At 37.8% G+C, this 12,849-nt stretch overlaps 1 protein-coding gene across 2 annotated transcripts in view; it reads left to right on the top strand.

Moving 5' to 3' along the window:
• The window catches only part of crybg1a (crystallin beta-gamma domain containing 1a), a 64,706-nt gene that overhangs the window by 21,969 nt on the left and 29,888 nt on the right, over nt 1-12,849 (top strand). Inside the window, exon 2 of one of the 2 annotated variants that reach the window (XM_038292737.1) lies at nt 5,406-5,544. In XM_038292737.1, coding sequence (XP_038148665.1) covers nt 5,406-5,544 — 139 coding nt within the window. Of the gene's footprint in view, nt 1-5,405; nt 5,545-8,987; nt 9,217-12,849 lie in introns of those variants that run through there. The other variant, XM_038292736.1, reaches the window with a different exon arrangement.

Raw genomic sequence — 12,849 nt, 5'->3', positions numbered from 1 at the left:
CCACCCTGCAAAGAAATCTAGTTTAGGCTGCTAGTATCCAGGATCTTGGTCTGTGAGTGATTAAACTGATTTCTTGACCATCGTTTAGAGTAGGAACTTACAATAACTGGCAAATTGAGAGCTTAACCTTTGCCTTGCCTTCAGTCAGCTCCCTCTTCACCAGAAACAGACTGGGGCAGATTCCACATTACAGCTGATGCCACACCTGATTTCCCCCTCGTTTGTGAACAGGACCCCAAGATACTAGAACTCCTCTACTTGAGACATGAGCTTTTCTTTGATCTGAAGAGGCAAACTTACCTTTTACAGTCGAGATCATTGGCCTCGGACTTGAAGTAGCTGATCCTAATCCTTGCCTCTTTGCTGTCGGGTGCAAACCACACTAGCACATATTGCAGCAGATCACATAATCTGCAAGAAGCAGAGACAAAATCCGTTCCCCAGACCAAAGCCCCTTTCATGAAAATTATGATTAAGACTGGTGACACAGGGCAGCCATGCAGGACTCCAACATGCACTAGAAATAAGTCAGACTTAATTCTGGCATTGCGGACCAGACTTCTGCTTTGCATGGGCAGAGATAAGATGGCCCCTAGTAAAGGGCCACTGACTCCATACTCTTGGAGCACACCCCACAGGGTACCACTAAGGACACAGTTGAAGCCTTTCTCTAGGTCGATCATGTGGACCAGTTGGGTAAACTTCCATTAACCTTTGCACTCTCTGCAGAGGATATAGAGCTATTCCATTTTTCCACATCTGGAATGAAAACCATGCTGAGAGTTGAATGTGTCCCTGACTGAGGGCCAGACGTTCCCATCAGACCCTTACTACTCACTTGGGCCTGCTGAGTCCATCCGGGCCTCCTCCCCTTCCAGCCTATCCAACTCAACCACCAGGTGGCGATCGGTGGACCATTTATTGGTAATTGGATCCTCTTGGACTTTGAACTCCTAGAAAATATAAGGGTTTAGAATAGCCTGAGCTTGATGAAACAATTTTCCACTGAATGCAAAATGCAAAATTTGTGAAGCCATTACTGTATTTCTTTTCTCATTTGTTTATATATTTTGTATGAAAAGCAAAATATAGTTGTTATAAACCTAATAGCATTTGTTGTTCGCTGAGCTTACATTGCTACATAACTCTTCGTCAACACTACTTGGATTACCACTAATCCATAGAAGATATATGTGTGAAAAAAACCCCCATAAGTTTCCTTTCTTTTTTGTGGTGATAACATACTTCATTAGAAATCCCCTGAAACAGTGGAGCTTTGTATGAAACTTAGGAGGTTTAGGCGTGTTGGAGCCGGCCTGTGCCTGCAGCCTGATAGTCTGAGGTTGACAGATTTCAGACAACTCATCCTTCAGCAGGAAAATGCTGGAGGTTATTTTCAGGAGCTTCTGTACAGAAACAAGAGGAGGTCACATTAACTCCTGACAGGGAAGCTTTGTTTTAACAGAGACGTCCGGCTTTCAGCTTCAGATACATGCAGAGTTCTTCCACGGCTTAAAAGCAAAGCCTGTGGACTAAGGTGGGGTCAGAAGTTGCTGGAAAGTATTGACTGCTTTTTCAGCAGTCAGTGAACATTTCTCAGTTTGTCAGTTGCCTTCACACTCCTTTGGAGGTTGTACTACATATTGAAATTAGCTTTCAGATCCTTTCTTATAAGAACAATACTCCAGTCTTATTAAATCCCTTCTGCAAACATGTGGATGTATTGATCCAGTTTTAATTCAAGATGATTGATCAGAACTATACCAAAATAGTGTGGTGAGGTCTATTTTTTTATGCACATTCTCAAACAAAATGGAGTTCAAAATTTTGCATTAGCCAAATGTCTAGGATCTTTGGTTTTATTAAAATTTAAAAGGAAAGAGAAAAATACTTTTGAGTGAAAAATCAACAAACTCACTTCTCTTAAAATCAGTTATCTTCTGAATTTTGGGGAATGATAAATAAAACTTTTTACACAGGGTTCCTAATGACTTAATAAAGTGGAAAACAGTACAAAATTTGACATTGTTATTATTTATGAGGTTTTTTTAGAACAAAGTTGGCAGTTTATTCAATTACTTGATTGGTTTTTGTTTTTATTTTTCCACTGTTCCGTTCATTCATATATTTACTTATTCAGTCGTTTATTTGCTGTCCGTCTGTCCTAGCATTCATCTGTTGTTTTATTTATTCAGACTGTTCATTCTGCAGTTTTTTTGTCTGTTGCTTTTGTTGATTTGTCCATTAGTCTTATATGTGTGTTCATTTATTCGTCTTTTCTTTTTTGTCTGGCCTTTTTTCAGTTCTTGCTGTCTTTTTCCTTTATTATTATATTTATTTATATGTCTGTTCACTGTTTTTGTTGTGGATCCTTATTTCTCCTTCCTAGCCCGTTGATGTGTGTGCCTCTTTGTGATCATTTGTTTCCGCTTTCATTTATGAGTTAGTTAATTTCTGAAAAGACACTTCACTGATTAGAAATATCTGCCGCAGATTCATAGTAAACTGTTGTATTTTTCATATGATTCACCGAAATAATTTAAAATGAGAAAAACTTATTCATCAGTGCTGCAGTTTGCTATACATCTTAACTCCTTTGCAGAGGAAGTCATGTTTTCATCTGCATCGGTTTGTCTGTTTTCAAAGTAGCTAGAAAAGTTATGGATGGAATTTGCTGAAATATTCAGAGAAGGTGCACACCGTGACTGACAACAACTGATTGACTTTTGGTCACGATTCAGATCACCATCTGGAAGATGGTATTAACTTTAGGTGGAAATCTCAATATGTCAGGGGAAATTAACTACTCGGCAGAGGTCTGCACTCCGAGTGCTTTTCTAATGATTTCAGCTTTCAACAGACAGACTGGGTACAAGATATTGCTCCTTTTTAATAGGTAACTTTGACTCATGGTATGCAATGCCTTATGCAAGCAGTACGGCAATCCAATGGCCTGGAAATTATCAGATGAATCCAGCAGTTGAACTGTGGAAGACACCACTGTTGCACTGTAAAGACAAATCCAGATATAAAAGTATTCAGTGATGCAGCAGATTATTATTTTTTTTTTGTTTCAAAAATACTGCAGACAGTTTCACATGTGTTTCCACCTGATTTTCATCTATGCCAAATATAGATGCAGCAGCTGCACCTACAATCTGTTTCAGGTTTGATAAAATACATTTCAATTGGTAAGATTTTTTTTAATTTTTGCATATTCACGACATTTAGTTGATAAACCTATGTTGTACATAGTCATGAGAGCAAGCAGGCTAATAGGTTTAACCTGCTGTTATGCTCATTTGCAACTCTGTGCATGCTCCCTTCACATGTCTTTTTATGAAAGCAAATATTTACTTAATTAGGACATAAGTCACTAGAAGTTGGAGCTGCATATCTGCAGGGCATATCCATCCACGGCAGCAGTGAAGCCGTGAGAGAGATCACATTAGAACCGGCAGCTAAATCAGACCTTGCGCTGAAGGCATGGACAACAGGACTGTATCACCTGAAGCACGGTGACAGTCGTGTATGAGCACGACCAGACTGGCGCAATTTTCAGTCTCTCACGACCGCATTTGATTAGAATTGACTAGCTTCTACTTGCTTTACTAGAGACTGATGAGTCACCTTCAAGAACCATAGGAAATTTAAAGTTCTAATGCATGGAAGTGCAATCGGATAAGATAGTAATCTGGACATGTTTTGAGGAGCAAAATAATGTAATGTAGAATGTAATAAACTTTTTCATATTGAGTTAGGTCTTTACAATAACAACCTGTATATTTTGTCCGATGACTTTAGAATATCTTACAGTTGGGGTGACTAATATCAAAGAACCCGCTCTGATTAGTAAAATCACTGGATTAGAAAATAGAAGGTGTGTGCAATCACAGAGGAATGAAAGAGAATCAGCATGTTGTACCTCTTGTTTTTTTTTTTTTTTTGTGTAACCTTCCTGCAGACTTATATCACCACTCCTCCTTACCCAATGTCTTATTTTAAATAAAAAGGTCCTGCACAGTTTGTATTCTCTCCTGAAGTATTCTTGATAACTGTAATGTTTGAAAGTAATTACTTGATTGTAACCTTTATGAACTAAAGTTATATGAATAAAAACACATGAAATAATCATTTGATAAAAACGTCAGGTCTTCTATCACATATGCTGCTACTAGAACAGGCCAAAAATGGACAAAAGACACTTAAGAGAAGGAATGCTTCAAAAAGCATCAGGTGGCCAATAAGTACACCATAAAGGTAGCCTAACATTTTTACATTTGTAAAATTCATCCACAAATGCTTTTGTATTTGTTGGAATATGTGTGATAAAGCCATAGAAAATAATTATAAAGTTTAAGGAGAGTAATGAAACAATAACTGAAAATATATTTTAATTCTCCAATTCTTAAATCATCTCCATGTAGACAGAAATCCCTAAAAAATACTCCTGATATATAAAAACTTTATTTTAACTGGGTTCTATTTATGCTGAGAAACTGCCAAGATACATTTTATAGTTTAACTGTTTATTTGATATGTTTGAGTTCTCCATTGAAACATAGATATGTATTGTTATAGGTTGTCAGGAGTGTTTGTTTCAAAAAGCTTTTATCCTCTGCCACCTTGTGGAGAAAAGCAGTATTGCAAAGATGTATATCATGGATATCTTGCTGTATATGATATTTCTAAAACTGCTTTGCAAAAGTACATGTTCAGTATTATATATGTGCCATATGGCATTAAAAACTAGTTGCATCATGGGGACATAATTTTATTTTGTCAGAAAGATCAGATCACAGGTAGTCTCATTAATGTTGCATTTCTTCTGCTGACAGTTGAGGGTTATAAAATATGCAAAATCCTGCTTTTTAATGTTAAAATAAGCTGAACTTACTGCTGTGGTTTAAGTTGGGCAATCTGCAAAGCCACAGCTTTCTAGCTGCAAAGCAAAAAAAAAAAAAAAAAAAAGTCATAGTAAAAGCAGAAGTACCTCCTAGTACCTCACAAATGTACAACAATCCTCTGCAGGGTTCTAATTTTTCAGTAATGGAGTGAGTTGCCCCTCTTCTGCCTCAGCTGTATGTGTGTCGTCAAGTTTACACTGGGGTGTTAGGGAAACAACGCAGTTAGAGCTGTCAGCACATGAACACTAAGCTGGGGCTGTTTTTGACTCTTATTAGCTTCTGGGGATGGCCCGCAGTCCGGCTGCTTGTTTAACAGAACACTTTACCCTGTGCATGTTGCAAAAGAAAAAATAAACCCTGACACAACAAATCAATCACATACTTCATGGTAAAAACATAAATATGAGCACTGAGAGGAGAAACAAAAGCAAGTGACATAACATCCTCTGTTCCCCGCCCCCTCCCTTTCTCTGCCTGCTTCCTGCCTTCCTCCACCAGGAGCTACGACCAGATGAGCGTTTCCACAGAGTGCAGTTTCCGGCCAGGATCGGACTGGGACCCTCATTCTGAGCAGTCCTCTGTGATCAACCTAGATATGAACCAGCCGACAAGCCCCATGTCTCCCTCCAAACTCAAGGTGGGTTTCATTATTTTAAAAGATCAGTTAGGTAAAGTTTAACATCTGAGCAAATTGTGCAAAAAGGAGGATTTGGCTTACTGAGCTTGGAACTTGAAAATTCCTTGTAGAGAAATTCTTATTGCAAAAAAATGTTTTTGGCTCATAGTTGGAGTCTGCAGATCTGTGCAAATAAAATCTGGATTTGAAGCACATTGAGGTCACTTAGACAGCAAAACTATTTAGTTTTTTTGTTTTAAAAGATACAAATTTCAAAAGGCTCTTTTATTAAACCACCAATTTCATAGTTTGAAAATGTTTTTATCACGGACTGCAAATGAAACCAAAGGGCTTAGATAAAAGACAGCCGTTCAAAAAGATAGTTTTGGTTATTATTGCAACCAAACTTGATAAAACCAAAAAATCATAAAAAATAAATGCTTAATTATTGCATAATTTTATTAAATAATATTTCATTTTCTAACCTGAATTACTGAAATTGATAAATGTTTTCATAATATTCCTATTTGTTAAAGAGCTGCTTGATATTATTACTCACTTATTGCCTCTTTTATTATAAATATTTTTGCCTTATTCTTTTGCCTTCAGTTGGTGTTTTCTGATTTAATGACTATTTAGACCTTTATAAAGAACTTTATGCTTGTATAATTATTCATTCAGATGTATTTACTGCCATTAAGCATAATATCTGCCTTCATTCAGCACCAAAAAAAAACTGGAAAATATATGTTACATTGCTCTATACACATTAATCCATGTGAGTATGAAGACTAGCATTTATATTTTAAATTTGGATTCTGTTTTCTATGGAAAAACATTTGCTTCTGTTGTTTTTTTGTTTTTTGCATTTTTTTAAATTTCAAATAATCTGTCACTGAAGTTACCAGAAAAAATAGCTCTGTTTACAGCCCCTAAATCAGATTGGTCAGTATTAGTCAAAGAGGATCAATTAGAAACTAGGAGGCATTATGGTGATGAATGGAGACAGTCATGAATTGTCTAAACAAAGGATCTTATAATTATCCCTTAGCAGTTTAGATTCACGCTTCATAGCCTGTTTTACTATATAATTTATATTTAAACATTTGGTGGGAACAATGGCTTAAATATCTAATCCAAAATGTTTTCCTACATAATCTGAATCATTGTTTTTTTTTACTTTAGTTTCATAATAATATTGACAACATTACTTTCAAAGAAATGATGGAAATATGGCTTTCAAAAGCCAGGTTTTATTTCAGTCATCAGCTCTAGCAGGTGAGCTCAATTAAAAAGGTCAATGAAATACAAGCTGTAAAAGATGCTTGTAAAATAATGTTTGCAGTCAGTGGTTCTACACAGCCAGGTATTTTATCAGCACATGCCTGAGATCAAAAAAATGATAAGATTTGTTATTCTCTGCAATGTAAGCCTGAGGAGTGGTTTGGTGAAAAAAAATAATAATCCAGATTTCCCCCCCCCCCAAAAAAAAAAATATATATATATATATAGTTAATCCTAATAAACATAAAAAATTAATTAAAGAATAAAATAAATTAATGCCCCAGCCCTAATCTGAACTATTTATTGACCCTTCTGAACTATCCTGATGGCTTATTTATTATCAGAGCAGCAGATATCTGCTAATAAGCACATATCTTTTTATCACCTGTGGGAATATGACTCCCCTTTAGTTTCAGTTTCAATTCAACCAATCTTTCCTTATCATAGAAACTTTACTGTGTAGATTATTTAGCTTCAAGGGTTAGGAATTGGTTCTAAGGACTAACCTTTTTTTAAGTTGTCAACTTAAATAGATATAAAACTACAAAGTAAATGTGAGAATCCAGGAAGTCCAAATATCAAGAGCTAAATTGTTGTTGTTTTGTGTTATTTCTGTTTTTCTCCTTTTGTGGTCTACGTTTCTCATCCAAACATGTTTTATTTGCTTTGACAATACCATAGCAGATTTCGCAATAGGAGTTGTTTTTACTACCCGAGTCTGGTTGTTTTGGATGTATATGTTGCATAATATTAGCTACTCTGAGTTTTGTTATAGATTTTAAAAACTATAGCAACATCTCCATAAATTAGATCTTAAAAAAGCTTAACTTAGTAATTCAGTCAAAAATACAAATAGCAATAAAAAAAGATTAAATTAAATGAAATAAAACTGAAATGAATAGAATAATTGATACATTGGATAAATAGATACATAAATAATTCATAATCATTTGAATGCAAAAGGAATATATAACTTGTTATTAAGGAGATCAGAGGTCAGAGTTTTACATTATAAATAAATGTCATTGCTTAGTTTGAATTCAGTTTGAATGTCATAAGAGGAATAAGAAATTAAAAAGAAAGATTGTTTAAAATGGTACATGGAAGGATGTAAGGATGTACAGGATCTCTACAGCCCAAAGAAAACAGAAAAATATGAAATGATAAATACTAAGATGGAAATAGGCAATAATTTCATGCATGATTGGATTGATTGTTTTAATGTTTATTATTAATTTTAATTATGCATGGAAGACATATTTGGAATTATATTGATGTTGTTTATTTTGAAACATATCTGTATTGGTCCGATAAACAAAATCAGGCTGATATTAAAAATCAGTGTTTATTTCCATTCAGTTTCTGCATTTACATCAGGAGGAGGAGCAGTCATGTGGTATTTGTTCGATCATATGATACTGATGGTGATGCAGCTCAGGACTGTAAGAGTATATATATATCATAGAAGTGCATCACTAATTTAAGCATAGTTACATAGTTACATTTTACATAGTTAAAAAAGCATTTATTTACCAATAAAAAAGGTTTTAATCCAATCCAATACCGGTAATTATATACAAGTTTGTACAAACAAACACAAAAACATTAAAAATCAACATAATAATTTATTATGTATTTTAGCAAATATCTATGTATCTGAATATTATTGATGGTTTAAGTAATAATGCAATTCTATTTTTAAATAATCAAACTATGGTACTTTTGGACCTTTAACGTTCCTCCACTGTCAGCCTGTCTCTATTATCAGTCTATGTGGTCACATATTATGTTGTATAAACAGTGTAACTATACTTTTTAAAATAAGGTCCACATAACTGTATAGGATCTCAATGTGCCTACAAGTGTTTTTTTTTTTCCAATATACCTAAACCAGTCTAACCAGTCCTCCGTTCTATTTGTTTTCATGGGAGTGTTTAGAAAGAACTACCCTATCTATGGTTGTGTGTATTACATTTCAGGAATCTGTCAGATTTACATTCAAATGTTTTCTTCACCAAGTTCACATAATTAGACAAAAGTCTCCTTTAACTTTATACTTGTTTTTGGGTGATAGTTTTATGACTTAGAGTCATTGTTTGGCATTTGTTCCTTATTACAGTCTGACATCAGCACATAAAGCAGAGCTCGGTCTGACAGATGAGGAAGTGGAGCATTATGCACACAGATAGGGCACGCTCTCTCTCTACCTACCCAACATTTCTTTTAGCTGTAGTTAAATAAAAGCTGAATGCTAACCCAAGAAGGACTAACAAAACAGTAGCAGCTATTCATTGCAGGAGCTAAAGGTAATAATTAAAAGAGCTTAAGGTGGACCGGATACTTCGTCCAGGCGGCTTTTGTTCAGCTTCCACGCTGTGGATTTGGGAATAGTTGGGAATCAATCTGGAGGTAAAGTATCAAAGATTTGATTACGTGTTGAAGGTCGAGTTAATTTCTCTAATAAGCTGAACAACTCATCAACTGATTGACTCTATTTAATGTTTGTCCATAGAAAATATGGGGAGCTTTTCATAATTAATACATTCCCAGTTATCCCTGAACTGTTTGGATTCATCCTGTTAGTGGGCTGTTTAACTGTATGTCATAGCTAAACTATAGGATTCATCCAGATTTGTCGTTAATAGTCAAGGCAGCAGATAGGAGACAGCCTGCTTATAAGTACAGGTTGGTTCATTATCTGAGGGAATGTGATTGCCCTTTACTCTCAGCTGCAAAAGAAATCTCTGAATCCAGGAAGTCAAACTGATCAGGTACTGGGTTCTTGTTTTGGGTGCTGGTGTCAGTTGTTCTCCTTTGGTGATCCACGTCTCCCGTCCGTACATGTCTTATTTACTTAGAAAATAGCAGAGCAGATTTTTTAACGTTAGCTGATTTTTACTATGCAAGTCTGTTTGTTTTTTTTTATGTGGTGCAAATATGTTGGACTCATCTTAGTAATTCAGTCAGAAAACTGAAACTTGTGTATTATATAAATTCATTACACTCAAAGCTATCTTGCAAGTCATGATACTTGTGGCTTACAGCCTACGAAACCTCAACATTCTAAATGTGTGAATGCTACATGAGAGTGATAAATATGTTTATTGAATACATGACTTTTATGTTCTACCTTACATAATCATGGGGAAACTGCAGACGTAATAGTTGTTCAGTATACAGTCGTCAAATCCTCAAGGAGTGTAAGCCACATACAGTCATTTTTAAAGAAGCATTTTGATGTTTTGAAGGATATTAAAGGAAATATAACTAGAATGTCATGAGATGGGACAGATGGACCCCAGTATTCAAGGTGAGACAGCTAGTAGGAAAGTTCAAAACGTTTATTAAAATAAAACAAACAGAAACAGAAGGGGAGAGCGGGGCTGTGGCTCACGGCGATTGCAGGAAGGGGGGCAGGGCACCGCCCAATCACAGACACTCTGGTTTAGGAGAGAAACACAGGTAAGTAACCACGATCATCTGACAGAAGGTGATTGTGTGAGTCACTTACCTGGTCTGATAGTCCAGCCCGGCACCGTCACCAGTCCATGAGAGGCGCGTGGGGCCGATGGGATTCCAACCCGCGCAGCGTGCATCAAACAATGTCCCCAATGCTGCAGCCCCAGAGAGCTTGCAGGAAGCCGATCCAAGTCAGGGGAAGACATATCAAGCAGGAACAGTTGGATCCAGGCTTCCAGGAATCCTCAGAGCTCCCAGGCAGGTTCAGAGTCCGTGACCAGGTGGACATGCACAGATGCAGAACAGGCTCAGATGCAGACTGGCAGGCTCAGTGGTGAGGGTAACAGAGACAGGATGCTGAAACCAAAACTTGAGCAGGAACTTTAAACGGGTCTCCTACTTGGAGCCAAGCTTACAGGGATAAAACTGATCCTCCCTGGGTACTAAGCCAAAACCCTGAGGACTCCACGGGGAAGGAACAAGACACGATCAGGAGACGAGGCAGAAACACAAAACCCTCTCTTTCCACTGGCCAACAGGAACCGTGAAAATAACAACAACAAAAAAAACTGACTAACCGACGAAACAGAGAAAAAATAGTGATCTGGACACGAATGCTCAGACTGAACTAAATATGAAGCCAAAAGGTCAATGAAATAAATGTTATTACAGCAGGGAGGGAATGGCAGGTGAATGAAATAAACAATTAAGCTGGGGGAATCAGGCCAGATCATGATGTAGAAGTGTGTCAGAAACTTGGGCGGCAGTGGCGTCGGACGACTAGGGTTGTCGGTTCTAGGTCCGGCTCCAGCTCTCAGTGTTGTTGTGTGCTTGGTCAAGACCCTTCCCCCGCATTGCTTACTGATGGTGGTCAGAGGGCCCGGTGTACGGCAGCCCCGCTTCTGTCAGTGAGCCCCAGGGCAGCTGTGGCTACAATGTAGTTTGCCAACATCAGTATGTGAGTGTGAATGACTGAGGGTAAATGGTAAATGGTATGTACTTATATAGCGCCCTTATTCAAGTCAGGAGACTTGACCAAAGCGCTTTACACTACATTCATTCACCCATTCACACACTGATGGTATCAAGCTACATTGTAGCCACAGCTGCCCTGGGGCTCACTGACAGAAGCGGAGCTGCCGTACACTGGCGCCACCGGGCCCTCTGACCACCATCAGTAGACAATGCAGGTGAAGTGTCTTGCCCAAGGACACAACGACACTGAAAGTCGGAGTTGGGGCTTGAACCGTCAATCCTTCAATTTAGTTTAGTGTAATGTAGTGTAAAGAGCTTTAGTCAAGTCTCCTGACTTGAAAAAAGCGCTATATAAGCACAGGCCATATACCATGTGCAAACCTATAATGTATTAACCGCCTGAAGAGAAGTTTGAAGAAAGAATCCTTAAAAGTTAGGAGGAGGTTTGGGCGTGCTTTGGTGGTGCAGTGGAAGCTCAGAAACCAGGCCGTCTGCGTTTGTCGTCGTGAAGGCAGATATGCCCCCGCCCCTTCCACAGACACTTTGGTGCACCTCTCCAAAATTGTAGGTGACTGCAGACAGGAGGCCTCTCAATGGTTAAACCTACATCCGCTCTACCCTATGCGTATTTCCTGTTTGGTACCTTACCGGCTCAGTTTGTTTGTATGACCACCATTGTGGAAAACGTCTCGTGAAGATAGACCAGCTAGAAGAGTGAGGCGCACGAGAACGCTGGGACCCTTTTTCCACCTGGATCCCGGCTCTTTTTTGCCCCCATGTCCCTCATGTACTGCCTTGACCTTATCTAGACCCACAGCTTGTTCGTGATTGTCCCTCTAACATCGCGCAGACCACGCTTCGATATTGGGCATAAATCAAAAATATCTGCGACAAGCTCACTGCAACACACTGCTGCGAGTAGTATAACCAGCCCTTTACTCCTCGACGCAGCTGACTTGGGTTCGAGTCTGACCTGTGGTCCTTTGCTGCATGTCTCTACCCCTCTCTCATTCCCCCTTTCCTGTCAGCCTACTGTCCAAAAAACGAGCCACTAGGGCCATAAAAAACAAACAAAAAATGTCAAGCTTGATTGAAGCATTACATTTTAAGTCAAACAGTGACTGAATATATTTTACACTACAACAAACAAACCTTTCAGCAGGCTTTTCAACAGATAGTCCTTCATAATATTTATAGCTAAAATAAGATTTTTTTGGGGGGGAGGGTTTCCGGCTTTTAATTGTGATTACACTGTCACAAGTACAGAGCAACGAAATTCACTCTCTGCATTTAACCCATCCCCTTGGGGAGCAGTAGGCGAAACCCTCTGGATTCCAAGCACAAGGCCCTAACCACTAGGCTGCGACACCCCTTGTTTCTTTATTATTCAATTAAAAAAAGGTTGCTTTAATAAAAAGAAGGGGGTTTTTTTTGGAGGGGGAGTTATTTTTTCTTTAACAGAATTTAGATTTTTCAACTGAAGCATTTTTTGGGGGGATTGAACAATTGAGGCACGCATTTCTTACCAAATGTTTGCCTCAAAGACAAAAAAGATTCATTCAATCAAGGAAAACACTTTCAATTGAAACAAAGAAAAGCATTTGAATG

This window comes from Cyprinodon tularosa, unplaced genomic scaffold (genome assembly GCF_016077235.1).
Source record: "Cyprinodon tularosa strain WSP-4 unplaced genomic scaffold, ASM1607723v1 ctg316, whole genome shotgun sequence".
Taxonomy (NCBI): Eukaryota; Metazoa; Chordata; class Actinopteri; order Cyprinodontiformes; family Cyprinodontidae; genus Cyprinodon; species Cyprinodon tularosa.
The sequence above is the reverse complement of the archived record's forward strand: the minus strand, read 5'-3'. Positions and strand labels throughout refer to the sequence as shown.